Here is a 14,529-nt window from a genome sequence, read left to right on the forward strand (position 1 = left end):
CTAAGAGCTATTGAAACACAGTGCATGAGCTGTAAAAAGCGAAAAGCAAAAATCGTTACTCCAATGATGTCTCACCTTCCTGTGGAGCGTCTATGTAACCGCCAGTCACTGTTCTCGAAAAGCGGGGTCGACAATTTTGAACCATTTTCTGTAACCATTCGTCGATCTTCCGAGAAATGCTATGAATTTCTATTTACTTGCTCAACGACTAGCGAAATTCACTTTGAGTTGATTCTATCCATGGCCACAATTTCATGTGTGATGGCTATCAAGCGCTTGATCTCTAGGCGAGGATGACCCTTGATAATTTGATCGAGCAATGGAACGAACTTTATAGGAGCCGAAAAAAAGCTTCTTCTGTGCATCAAAGACTGGAACGCTCGTACACAAAGGCATTAAGTGGAAGCATAATCCACCTAGCAAACCACATCAAGGTGAAGCATGGGAGCGAAGGGTTCGCAGTTGTAAGCGCGTGTTTTATGCAATCTTAGGGTCAAGAAAATTGACTGACAAGATTTTGAACACAATTATGTGCCTAGTTGAAGGTTCACTTGACGCCCGTCCGCTCACCCCTGTTTATGACGACCCTGATAGTCTTGAGGCTCTGACGCCGAATTTTTTGTTTAGGTCAGCACCGACTAACGTTTCCCTCTCTGAGGTCAAGCGGAAACTATTCTCACATTAAACGCTACGCCCGTGCGCAGTCTTACGCAAACGCAATGTGGCAGCCGTGGTTAAGTGAGACTGTCCCGACACTCAATAGGAGAGTTAGTGGCATGCTCCTCCTGGAGATTCTTTGATAATGGGAGATTAAGTGTGGTTAGTCGAATCGACTAGCCCTAGGGGCAACTACCCACTAGCAGCCATAATGTCGCTAAACTACGGCAAAGACAACACTGCCCAAAGACAACACGGCCAACTACAGCCGGCCGCTCGTTAAGCTCGTTCCGGTTCTCGCTCCTCCTACATCAAGTTGAAAGTATGAAAGCTTGTATAGTAAAAATTCACTACAGTTGCTTGGCAATACCAGCTATATGGCCCAGCGTATACATAGTGCGTTCCGAGGAGTTCGGCGTGGGTTCGTTTCTTGCCTAAGTCGTTTCATTTGAGAATCTCAGTTCAGGCGAACCTTATGGAACATAAAAAGCTAATATTTCATTCGGTTCAATTTTTTGCATTTGAGTTTCTGTTATTTCAGCTGCGTGAACTCAATTTTAATTCATTGTGAAAAAAAACCACAAAAATCACCAAATCAGCGCATGAACAACCTCATTGTTTTTGACTTGGTACGTTTAATGTTGATGATAATTCCATGCAAAATAATTTACTAAAATTTGCCGCTTACTGATTCTCTTGAATTAAGCTGATTTTGTTTCCTGTTTTTATTCGAGTTATGAAAAAGGCCAGAAGAAATGCTGATTAGACTATTCGATCAAAAAAAAAAGATCACATGGAATTCGGTTTGCAATCAAAACTAATTTTGTTGAAAATGTGTAAATATTTAGTTATTTCAATTTTAAAGTCATGAGGCTACAATTTTTTTCAATTATGCGTGAACCAGATTGATAATTCCATTCAATATTTTCATCTGAATTTAACCGTTGAAAATTCAATTGATGATTAAAAATCGTAAACTGAAATTACTGATTCTCTCTTTTTATTTGAAATACGAATCAAATTCATCAAAGGAAAATGATCGACTTCTAGTTTCAGATTTGAATTTTATTTCAATTTTCCAAGCGGACAATGAAAACTTGCCTATTGATCCAGTTGTCTCAATTTGGGTTAATTTCATCCAAAAAAGTTCCAAACCCAAATTATTTTTTAAATTCAGAAAGCTTAAGGCCATGAATTGTTCTAAAAGGCCATTCAGTTTCAAACGTAGAAGTTCTTTTGAATAACAAGTCACTAACTTTAATATGTTTTGTTGCGTGCATTTTCTTTTTTCCAACTGTCTGTTGGCAATGTTAATAACTTGTTTGACATTTTTTGTAGATCATAATTTTCTCAAAACTTGCTGGGTTTTTTTAAAAAGTCACTTAAAAACTTGCTCGGTAATTTTTGTGGCATTTTTTTTCGACTTTCCGAAAAATTAAAATTAACCTGAATTTGGTGTTTTTTCCAGACAATTTTAAACATGATAATTTTGGCGGAATTTTTTTTAGCAACTAAGAAGTGTTGAGTTATTTAGCTGAATTTTACAAAATTATTCACCTGTGGTTTTTTTCTGAATTTTTGAGGGTTTTTAAATAGCCAATTTGGCTTATTTGGGACGATTAACGCACGATATATTTCGCTCTATAGAGCGTTAGCGACATAATGATCCGGCTCAAAAAAATTTTCCAAATTGATTTAAGACGGTTAATTTTTCTATTTTTTTTACTATTAACTATCAGCAAAATCTATCACTTAAGATTTTAAATGATGGCGTGTGGGGGTATGATTTTCAAAAAATCTCAAACAAAAACTGAAATTCATTTTTTCCTGAATATCTTCAAAATTATTTGAATAAAAACTAATTCCCCTTGACCTTATAGTGCAGAAGCAACTTTCAGCGTTCCGTTCTGATACGAGCAGTCTCGTTAGTATAGTTTTTGTTTAGGCAATAGAAGCCACAAATTGCTTAACAGATTTTGGGTCTGAATTACGATCAATAAGTTGCACCATAATAATTATAATAATAGAGCAATTCCCTTGTGTTTAGTTAATAATTTTACACAACACTATGAGAGCATAATTGGGCCTAGAGGTTCGCACAGGTGTCTCAGAGCGGGAAACAATTGGTAAATATTTGACACTGGGTCAGAAATAAATTCTTATTATTTCAAATTAGATCATGTGACCACTTAAATTTCAACTTATATTGGTTTTCGCCAAAAAATGAGAAAAAGAAAATTTATATGAAAAAAAGAACAAAAAAACATACGGATCTTACCTAATTAATAGAAAATAATTCTTGAGAGGTCTTCGTTCTTCAGGATGTAGCTGTCTAAAAAGTTATGATTGAATAAATTTACTTTGTGGGAGAAAATTCTATATGTTTTCAAGAAAATTAGGATGTCAATCTAGGATTATGTTTAGCATTTTTGCTAGCCTATTCTTGTTGAACTTGTTTGCGGCCCTTTTCTAACAATTTCAACTCAAACTGAATAAACTGAATTTAAAATTGCCAGTTTCTAACTAATAATTTCAATCAGTTGTGCCCCGCGGAGATGCTTTTCTACTTGTTGTTCCGGTTTAAGTATTTGCGCTCGATGGGGTTTTTATTCTCCAGACAAATTTTGATTTTTAAATTTTGCGTCACTTTTCTGCCGGGCAGCTAGTAATGCTCAAAGTTAGGGCTCTTTTTCCTCCTCTGTAAGTTTTTACTCATGATATTTTGTTCCTATTATCCAGTTGTTACAAAAGTTGAAAAACACATACTATAGAAAAAGCATGTGGGGTAAGGAAGGTTGTCAGATGGAAAACGTTTATTTATTTTTCCCCCACGGGCAAGAGCTACTTTTGCTGTTATGAGAAGTATTACAATGTTAAGTATGACGACAAATATGTTTCTTATGACGTAATTGCCTATTGATCCAGTTGCCTATTGATCCATTTGTCGGAATTTGGGCTAACTTCATCCTAAAAAAATCCAATCCTATTTTTTCAAATTCAGAGAGAATTAAGGCCATGCATTGCTTTATTTTTTTTCAAAAACTGAAGTTATTTTGAATAACAAATCGCTATTTTTAATATGTTTTGTGGAGTTCATTTTCTTTTTTTTCAACTGTTTGTTGGCAATGTTAATAATTTGTTTGACAATATTTTGTAGATCATGTTTTTCTCAAAATTTGCTGGGTTGAATAAAAATTTTGCTTATTAAACCTGCTCAGTAATTTTGGTAGTAGTTTTTCCGATTTTCCAAAAAATGACGGTTTTTTATCCAGACAAACTTTAACTTGACAAATTTAGCGGAATTTTTTTTAGCAACTAAGAAATGTTAATTTCTTGAGCTCAAACTTACAAAATTGTTCACCTATAATTTTTTCCCTGAAATTTTGAGGGTTTTTAAATAGCCAATTCGGCTTATTTGGGACGATCTATCGAGCGTTAGCCTTATACTGATCCGGCTCAGAATTTTTTCCAAATTGATTTGAGACAGGCTCATTTTTCTAACTTTTATTACATTTTACTAAAAGCAAAAATATCACTTAAGATTTTATATGATGGCATGTGGGGGTTTGATTTTCAAAAAATCTCAAACAAAACCTGAAATTCTTTTTTTATTATTGTCTTCAAATTTATTAGATTAAAAACTAATTCATAGACATTATAGTGCAGAAGCAACTTTCAGCATTCCGATCTGATACGAGCAGTCTTGTTAGTATAGTTTTTGGTCAGCCAATAGAAGCCACAAATTGCTTAACAGATTTTGGGTCTTAATTACGACTAATAAGTTGCACCATTATAATAATAAATTTAATTTAAATTGCTTTCAGGCAATTCTTTTGTGGGTAGTTAACAATTTGACTCAACACTTTTCACTGCCTATGAGAGCACAATAGGACCTACAGAACCGCTCAGAGGAGTCTCAGAGCAGAAAATCATATAGTAAATTAGCTTTCTATTTTTTCTTTTCCGCACGGGCTAGAGCTAGTTTTGGCGTTATGAGAAGTATTACAAAGTTATGTATGGCGACAAGTATGTTTCTTATGACCTAATTAGTCTGCATGTCAATTTTCAAAAAAATCAGACAAGGTTTAGAAAAATTTTGTTTCTAAAAAGTTCACATGCGGTGAAGAGCCACATTTTTGTCTCTTTTTTTGGGTTGTTTTGTCAATTTGTTTCAAACAATGTTTTTCATCGACGTTCAACGGTAGAATATTGAGGGCTTAGCCCTGATACGAGCACTCTTCTTCTCATCTAATGTCTACTTCTTGAGTTCTACTTGTGCCTTTGTTATAGTATTTTGTTAGTCTAAGCAAAGTTTTCGGCTATCCGAGGAGCTTTATTTGGCTACCAGAGTATGTTTCAATAACAGCAGCGTTATTGAATAAAATTTCTTTATACGCAATTGGTCTGTTTTTTTAATTCAAAACAAGCTGGCAAAATTGAACTGAGCTCGTATCATATAAAAACTCTACATCGTATTTATTGTTTATTCTAAGTAACTGCAATTTTTGTGGCTGTCAAGATTGTCCTCAAACTTTTCCTCACATTTTTTTGTTTTTATTTCGTCTTCTGCTTTGGCATCTGATTCTGTCTTATCCCTGAGATTTTCCTCATGTTCGCAGTCTTCTTTTTCGGATTCGACCGTTTTATTCTCCCTAAAACACAAACCAGATTGAAATATTTAGTTAAATAATTGTACGAGACTATCACGAGACGATATTATACAAAAAGGTCTTTTATACAAACTAACAGTTTAGATTTTCCAGCTCTTATAGTGGATATACTTCAGTTCGTGCAAAGCATGGCTAAATTTGGTTTCTTAATTGTACAAATTTCTCTCACCCCGATGTTCCATCAGCAACAAGAGACACCACTCCGCCTATGCCACTACCCGCGGCAGCACCAGCGGCAACTATTGTCCCCGACGCAGCAGCCGACAACCCAAGGGCACCGACCGACTGGCAAATAGCAAATATACTGCCGGACACAACTGCAGGGCCCTGGATGGCGGCAGCAATCGATCCAGCGGCTACTCCGGCCGCCGTGAACCCGACTGCTCCCAGTACGAATGGTGCGGCAATTACAGCGCCTAATCCAGTGGCGGCGCCAACCCCGACGCCGATTCCAATGCCAATTAACTTGTTGCGCTTGCTGTTTTTTGAGTTCTTGGCAGGGTTCTTGGAACACATTTGCAATTCTTCTGATAGAACAAACTAGCGTTGATTTGAAATCAAGAAATGTAGATGTGCCAAGAATTGAGTCGAAGAGGTCGAATGCTAAAACAAACTAAATGTTAACGTAGAGTTATTTGGTGGCGAATACTGTTCAACTCGGTGGCCAGTCAATAAGCAGAATGGTCTAAGAGCAGAATGGGTCCAAGAGCAGAAAAATAGAAAAATATCAACTTCTATAAACTAATCGGTAAAATAATTATCAGAAATGTCAATAATAGCAAAGCAACGAACATTTTATGCATAATTTGAGCAATTTAATCAATTTTAAAAAATTAATAAAAAAAACTTCAGGAAATTAGTCAATTCATGCGTAATTTATTCGTATTCTTGGTATTTTTGACGATTCTAATAACTGTTTTATCAATTAGCCTGTATAAACCAAAATAAGTCAATATTTTTCTGCTTTTCTGCTCTTGAACCTTTCTGCTTATTGCTCCGCCTCCGTTCAACTCAAACTCAAACTCAAACTCATCTGATAACTGCTAACTCAAACTGGTAACTCAAACTCATTTGTTTACGTTGCCGGACTTTATTGAACGTTGCTAGGGGTGCTACCCGGTTCGAAGTCCGCGACTTAAGAAAAGACTTTTTAAGTCCGCGCCGGAGGCGGAGCAATAAGCAGAATGGTCTAAGGGCAGAATGGGTCTAAGAGCAGAAAAATACTAAAATACACAAAAAAGTTGAATTATATGGTAAAATCTATACGCAAATAATAGAATAATGAAAATTGTCAGTAAAGTGAATAAAAAAAACATCAGTTTGAGTAAATTTTTTTTTCAAATATTTCGGCAAATTTCAGCGATTCCATTCCAATAAGTCTTCAGCGAAATATGGCCGTCCAAATAAAAGTTTTTTAGCTGAATAATTTTCGTATCCAGTTCACGAAACACTCGTTTTTTTCGGCGGAACCTCACCACGGCAAATTTCTCAAATTTCTTCTCTTGACTCCAATTCTTGAATTGTTAACTTTTTTAGGACAGTCCAAAAATTTGGTTTTTGGACTCCAATTAGATCGTTCCAGCCTCTGTTCCAGTTTTCGCACTTATTGGTCGTTCGAATATCCACAGGGCGGTCCAAAACGTTCCATAAATCCATTGAAATTGGACCCAAAATCCAAAAATTCCAAACAATCAAAAAATTTTCCAATTTTTTCGCAAGAATTGATTTTTTCTTGAGTTTCTTTTTGATAATAAGCCATCGCCATGCTTATCTCGTTAACACGTAAATATGCGAGACTGAAAAGTTTTCTGGCAATATCTTGAAATTTTTTGTCCGTTTTGTAATTGTAATCGCAACTTAGTCCAAACTCTTGAATTTTTCGGTAGATGCATTGCGAAAAATGAAACCAGCATCCAAATGTGCCGAAGCATGGAAAACTTCTCGAGTTGCTGGTATTACCCCGGTTTCATAATCGGTTACTATGGTGTCGGGGATCAAGGGAAGGCCGACTATTTCGTTGCATTTTCCGGTCAAAAATACCTTTCCAAGCATGAGCCGACCCGAAGATGGTGTAGATTTGAAGAAAGATGGGGCGGTTTTGAAAGTTCTAATACACAAAACTTTTTGGCTTCTCACCAAAAAATCAAGACCCTGTTTGGTACCATAAATCAATATACCTTGAAAATAGGCCCTGTTTGGTACTATAAATCAACATAGTAGAAAATCTTGACGATTCAGAAACATTGTCCATGATCCTTCAAGTTTAATATCTTCAAAATTTTCGGCGGCTTTGGTAAATTTTTGGTCTGTTTTTGTTGCATAGTTCGCCGAATAGTATAGTAATTTGGGGCCAAAAATCGCTGATCTGATTCTTGTAATTTTTCGACATAATTTTTTCAGCGGTACTAATAACGACATATTTTTTCGCGACATTTTCAATAATTTTCTCTCAAAAATACGTTTCCGACAATTGCTGTTCTGGCTCAAATTGATTGTGACTCGAGGGCTTGTTTTTAATTGAAATATTAATTATATTCAAGGAAAGTTTGGACGAGCAACTTGGGTTCACACATTTGTAATATTGAAAATCTTTGCTTTTTATTTTTTTTTTGAAAATAAAATTTTCACAAATTAAATTTTTGCCCCTTCGTTTTGTCTTCACAACTGAAAATTCCATCATTTATTAGAAATGACCAATTAAAATTATAATTGACCTGTTAAAATTAACACTTTAGTTTTAGTTACAAATACAGTTCTACCCTTAGACCCATTCTGCTTTTAGACCATTCTTCCTAATGACTGGCCGCATACTGTTTTCAGACTGGATTTCGCAGTCGCGCCGCGTGCTTAAGTCGCGCCGTCATTCTTTCATTAAGTCGTCGCGCTACTAGTCTTTTCTTAAGTCGCGCCGATTTAGTCTTTTTTTAAGTCGCACCGCGTAAGTCTTTTCTCAAGTCGCGTCGCGCCGTCAGTCTTTTCTTAAGTCGCGCCATCAGTCTTTTCCTAAGTCGCGCCGTCAGTCTTTTCTTAAGTCGCGCAGTCAGTATTTTCTGAAGTCGCGCCGTCAATCTTTTCTTAAGTAACGCGGTCAGTCTTTTCTTAAGTCGCGCCGCTTAAGTCTTTCCTAAAGTCGCGCCGTCAGTCTTTTTGAAGTAGCGCCGCTTAAAAAATTTTTCTTTAGTTGGGACGCTTAAGTCTTTTCTTAAGTCGCACCGTCGGTTTTTTCTTAAGTTGCGCCGTCAGTCTTTTCTGAAGTCGCGCCGTCAGGACTTTCTTAAGTCGCGCCGTCAGTCTTTTCTTAAGTCGCGCCGTCAGTCTTTTCTTAAGTCGAGCCGTCAGCCTTTTCTTAAGTCGCACCGCTTAAGTCTTTCCTTAAGTCGCGCCGTCAGTCTTTTCTTAAGTCGCACCTCTTAAGTCTTTCCTTAAGTCGCGCCGTCGGTCTTTTCTTAAGTTGCGCCGCTTAGGTCTTTTCTTAAGTGGCGCAGCTTAAGTCTTCTCTTAAGTTGCGCCGCTTAAGTCTTCTCTTAAGTTGCGCCGCTTAAGTCTTTTCTTAAGTCGCGTCGCTTTAGTCTTTTCTTAAGTCGCGTCGCTTAAGTCTTTTCTTAAGTCGCGCCGTCTTTTTTTTCTTAAGTCGCACCGCTTAAGTCTTTCCTTAAGTCGAGCCGTCAGTTTTCTCTTAAGTCGCGCCGGTTCAGTCTTTTCTTATATCTCGCCATCAGTCTTTTCTTAAGTCGCACCGCTTAAGTCATTTTCTAAGTTTTGCCGCTTAAGTCTTTTTTTAAAGACCTAAACGGAGCGACTCAAGAAAAGACTTAAGCGGCGCGAAATTAGGAAAAGTCTTAAGCGGCGCGACTTAAGACCATACTTAAGCGGCGCGACAAAAGAAAAGACTTAAACGTCGCGACTTAAGAAAAAATTTAAGCGGCGCGACTTAAGAAAAGACTGACGGCTTGACTTAAGAAAAGGCTTAAGTGGCGCGACTTACGAAATAATTTAAGCGGCGCGACTTAAGAAAAGACTGACGACTTGACGTAAGAAAAACCTCAGCGCGACTTAAGAAAAGACTTAAGCGGCGCGACTTAAGAAAAGACCTTAAAGGTGCGACTTAAAAAAAGACTGACGGCGCGACTTAAGAAAAGTTTTAAGCGGCGCGACTTACGATAAGACCGACGGCATGACTTAATAAAAAACTTACGCGGCGCGACTTAAGAAGAGATCTTAAAGGCGCGACTTAAGAAAAGACTGAAGCAGCGCGGCTTAAGAAAATACTTTTGTTTTTTGCTCAGTCGCGGCGGTTTATTCTCTGTCGCGCCGGTCTGAAATTGTCACATTTTCAAGTTGTCACTGACCGCCCCCGAATGGGAACAAATTTCAAGGGTTTCGTGATGAAAGAAGTAATTTATTGCTTCATTTAATTCGCTTTAATTGAATGGCAATTGCTTCTTTTTAAAAATTGACTCCGCTCATTTTGTTTTCGGTCCTTTGCCTACAAGTTTTTTTTGCCCATTTGGTCCTTTGCGCATAAGAATAGACCCCAACAAAACTATCAAAAACACAACAGTAAGTTAGCGGCAAAACAAAAATTTACGCGCACAAAAACTTTTCTAGAAAGGCCGAGATTCTTAGGCAAACTTTGTATAACTTGATCACAGGTCCAGAAGACTCCAGTGGATGTAGTTGTGTGACAGATGAACTATTTCTGTCAATCTTTGTTGTGATTACGTAATTAAAGATACAAACTATGCAACGTTTTTTTTTGTAAAGTTTTCGGTAAAAATTAAATATCGTATCAATTTGCTCGACTTTTAGTAAACAGGATTTTTCTAAGTTAACGTATAACCTCAGGTTTAAATAATCATATCAGCTCATTTTTTTGTGTTTTTGCTTAGCCCCAATTTTTTTCAAAATTGATGTAACAATTTTTACTATCTGAAAACTGTAAATCAAAAATTAGGATGTTTAGAAATTTCCCACTTTCTGCCTTTTTTTACAAAATGTTTATAATTTTTATCAAATAATTGTTGATTTATAGCAAAAGTCTTAAATATTTCTAGATACGATCTAAAAATTTTTTCTTAAACCAAATGTAGAAAACTAAAATAAAATTTTGCTGCGGGTTATGCATTAGAAGATTCAATTTTTTTTAATATAAATTATGTTCATCTAAGATAAGATTCTTTGAGGTTTGTTATACTGTAGTTTTGGGAGGAAAGCTTGAGAGATGCTGTATATGGGGCTTAGAAAATGGGTCTAGGACAACAAGCCGACGGGACTTCAAGGCGAAGGGACTTCAGGCCGAAAATTAAACTTTACAAGCACCTCGAATCAATATTTTTTCATCTTACAACGTTGCTTTTCAAAATCTTACGCTAGTTTAGTCCATAATAAGCGTTATTTATGACAATGAATCACTTAGGATTGACATCCGTTAATAATATCAGCCGGTTTTTGAAATGCATAAATTATAAACAAGAAATTTGCCTTTAGCCGTGTTTTATTTTTCAACTTTCCTGAACATCATTTGGAGGTTTAAATTTTATGAAAACGCTAATAAATACCGACTAAGGATCATGAAAATCAGAAAATCTTCAGAAAAGTGTTCAAATTAATCTTATTTCATGACTTAATGAGAAAATTTTCGGCTTGAAGTCCCTAATTTTACGATTCGGCTTGAAGTCCCGTCGGCTTGATGTCCGGCACCCTTAGAAAATTTCTACAGATGCGGTCAATCTAATTTTTCCAAATACAGACCAGACCGCACTCCGACAAATGAAAAATTAATAAACAGTAAGTAAATTTAACATGAAAGTATCTCGAAACATATTCTCAGCTTATTAACGCTATTTTTCAGAGATCGCACTATTTCACGTTTTTATATTCGAAAAGTTTTTTTGTTGAATTAGAAATTTTTTTAACGGATTCTCAAATAATTGAAAACTGTCGAATTAATGTCTACTGGCTATGGCAATACGAACGATATAATGACCTTTAAAGTAAGAAGTATAATGGATTGCAATAGATTAAAATGGATTATTTTCAAGCAAAAGTTAGAAGCTAACAAAAGTAGAAAAAAAATTGATTATATTGGATGAAAAATGGATTTTGTTGCCTCAAAAAATAGGAGCATTTTAATTCATTGTTAAATGAATATAATCGATCATTTTTCTCTTTTGTAGACACTGACAACGAAATACAATCAATTTTTTTTTCATGAAACTCCAATGCGGGTAGGTCTTAATGTAGCATATGCAGAACTGCAATAACTAACTATCTTTGATTTTTAGCGAGATTGAGTGTGTTTCAGTATTATCTATGAAACTCTAGGGCGGGTGGATTTTTCAAAAACCACTGAAATGTTCCAAAAGCACTTTTTCAAGTGAAGCTTTGTTTGAGAACCTGGAATTCTTACATTAATGAAAGTGATAGTGCTGATGAATTAGGAACAAAAACTGGTAAAAAACGTATCGGCAAAGTTTTGCATGATTGTCAGGTTCCCATGCGCAAAATCCATCTCTACACGATCCTGCAGGTGTCCTTAGCTGCTTTTATCTTTGGGTCCAAACTGGTGCCCTACTGGCAGGTGGCCTTCCCTGTCCTCCTGATACTCTGTGTGCCAATCAGGATGTACCTGCTGCCCAAGTTCTACACTGAAGAAGAACTGGAAGCGGTAGGAGAAATTAAATTTGGAAACAAATGAATAGAGAAAATATCTTATAGTTGTCGGCAAACTTTTTGTTGTTTACGTAGCAAAAAGTAGACAACAAATGTCCAAATAAATAGTTATTTTTAATTCTTGCTTGAGTTTGTTTTTCTATCTCCATTCTGATTGGTCAATACTTGTATTTGACTTCTTTTTGACCGGTATGAAAAAAATTACTACTTTTTGACTGCGCTCCCTTTATCTTATCCTAATAACAAATGTTTTTCTTTTGGTTTTTACCAGTCTTTAATTTTGCCCGCAAAAGTTAGTTTTTAAGCATCAATATCCGTTGTGTTCCGTTTTCTGAATGACAAGTGACCATTTTAGGCTTCGGTATTCAGAATAGCTTCTATAATATAAAACTAAAGAGTATATACAAATCCTGGCGATTGGAAAGAAAGAGAATCAGCATGATTTCCCTATTAAAATCATTGAATCATTTTTTAAAGTTAAATTTCAGGAGGACTCTGATTTTTGGACTAGCATTCGAAAATTTGAATTTAAAAACTTTGTTATCAGACGAGGACCTCGAAATATTTATCGGCTCAAAAAAATCAAAAGGCCCTGCGTTGCCAAATAAGTTTTTGAAAAGTCGAAATATTTCGCAAAAACGCTTTGAAAAAATTGCGTATTGTCAAAAAGACGAACTCAAGTTTTTAGCTTTAAAAAACTCTTTAGCAAATCAAATTTCCATTTTTGTGCACAGGGCACTATTGTTTGAATAAGGGTTTTTGAAAACGATAAAAACTGAAACGTACATTAAGGAAGGCAACCTTTGTAAAATGATTTGTGCAGTTCTCCCGGCAACTAAAGGTAATTTTATTGTTGGTACTACTATGATAGAGTGGTCCCCCGAAAAAGCAACTATGATAGACAGGTCCCGCATGCATTTCGCATGTTACAATTTTGAAAACTAGTTTGCTTATAAATTATGGTGAATGCCCGGGGCTAGGTCTTTTACCAGACCTATCTTTTACCAGACCACAATGTAATAATTCAATTAAGATAAATTTTAAGTTAGTGGAAGATTCAAAAAGGAAGCGGTTAGAACAAACAAAACTTAGCCGAGAAAACCGTGAAATCATTGTCTTTAACCAGACTAAACGGCGTCAATACATCTGTCAATCAAATTTGTTTATCGAGTCTGGTAAAAGGTCCATGTTATAACTTTTCTGGTAAAAGATCGGTCCCCTGAATTCCCATAGGTTCCAATAATCACAGGTTCCAAAATAAAAAATCAGTCGCATAAGTTCCAAAGATTTTCTTGAATTCTGATCGGTTGAAATTTGAGCCAACGAATTTATGCATAAACTCAAGCTGCAGAATAGTGACCGCCGCAGCCGCACCAACGTGTTGCGAGCTTGCCACCAAAGGGTAGGACTATACGAAATTTAGAGCCGGTTATCGCCGCAAAGCGGCGACGCGCGCGTAGCGCGCCCACCGGCGACCTTATACCGAGACTCGGATTATTTAGTCTTTTGATCAATTGAAAAGATTTGGAACTTATGCGATTGCTTTTTTATTTTGGAACCTATGGGACTGATTGTTTATTTTGGAACCTATGAATACGCACCATAAGTTATTCAATTCAAAAATCTGGCGAAAGATGTTGAATCAGAAACCTTTCAGATTAAAAATTGTGATTACTATAATTTTTATATCAAGAAGTATGCTCCTCTATTTTAGGGAAAAATCTAGGAAAATGTTGCAATTTTGATTATCAAATTGATGTGAAAATTAGGATCATAGCGGTAATTGCAATTAATGGGGTCTCTCAATCAAACCATATTTTCAACAAAACATTTTTTTATTGTTCTGCAATTTTAGGATGATTTATAACAGACCAGACTCGGCTTATTTAGTCTTTTGATCAATTGAAAAGAATTGGAACTTATGCGATTGCTTTTTTATTTTGGAACCTATGGGACTGATTGTTTATTTTGGAACCTATGAATACGCACCATAAATTATTCAATTCAAAAATCTGGCGAAAGATGTTGAGTCAGAAACCTTTCAGATTAAAAATTGTGATTACTATAATTTTTATATCAAGAAGTGTGCTCCTCTATTTTAGGGAAAAATCTAGGAAAATGTCGCAATTTTGATTATCAAATTGATGTGAAAACTAGGAACATAGCGGGAATTGCAATAAATGGGCTCTCTCAATCAAAACATATTTTCAACAAAACATTTTTTTATTGTTCTGCAATTTTAGGATGATTTATAACAGACCAGACTCGGCTAATTTAGTCTTTTGATCAATTGAAAAGATTTGAAACTTATGCGATTGCTTTTTGGAACCTATGGGACTGATTGTTTATTTTGGAACCTATGAATATGCACCATAAATTATTCAATTCAAAAATCTGGCGAAAGATGTTGAGTCAGAAACCTTTCACAGGGCACTATTGTTTTGGCGATTGAAAAGAAAGAGTTTCTACACGTTGCAGCGTGTTTCTACACGTTGCAGCGTGTTTCCGTGTTTTCATAGTCTGCCTGAAG

General features: G+C 35.9%; 2 protein-coding genes across 3 annotated transcripts in view; one reads left to right on the forward strand and one right to left on the reverse strand.

Annotated features, from left to right (window-relative positions):
- LOC134851988 (anion exchange protein 3-like) overlaps positions 1-14,529 on the forward strand; it is an 81,126-nt gene that overhangs the window by 20,328 nt on the left and 46,269 nt on the right. Inside the window, exon 11 of the mRNA XM_063868264.1 lies at positions 11,818-11,994. Within this exon, the coding sequence (XP_063724334.1) occupies positions 11,818-11,994 (177 nt within the window). The remainder of the gene's footprint in view (positions 1-11,817; positions 11,995-14,529) is intronic.
- The window catches only part of LOC134851319 (interferon alpha-inducible protein 27-like protein 2B), a 46,562-nt gene continuing 37,106 nt past the window's right edge, over positions 5,074-14,529 (reverse strand). For both annotated transcript variants that reach the window (XM_063867349.1, XM_063867348.1), the window contains exons 3-4: positions 5,497-5,930; positions 5,074-5,309 (exon numbers count right to left, since the gene is read on the reverse strand). In XM_063867349.1, the coding sequence (XP_063723419.1) occupies positions 5,141-5,309; positions 5,497-5,843 (516 nt within the window). In that variant the 5' untranslated portion in view covers positions 5,844-5,930 and the 3' untranslated portion in view covers positions 5,074-5,140. The remainder of the gene's footprint in view (positions 5,310-5,496; positions 5,931-14,529) is intronic.

Source organism: Symsagittifera roscoffensis, chromosome 7, assembly GCF_963678635.1.
Source record: "Symsagittifera roscoffensis chromosome 7, txSymRosc1.1, whole genome shotgun sequence".
NCBI classification, from domain to species: domain Eukaryota; kingdom Metazoa; phylum Xenacoelomorpha; order Acoela; family Convolutidae; genus Symsagittifera; species Symsagittifera roscoffensis.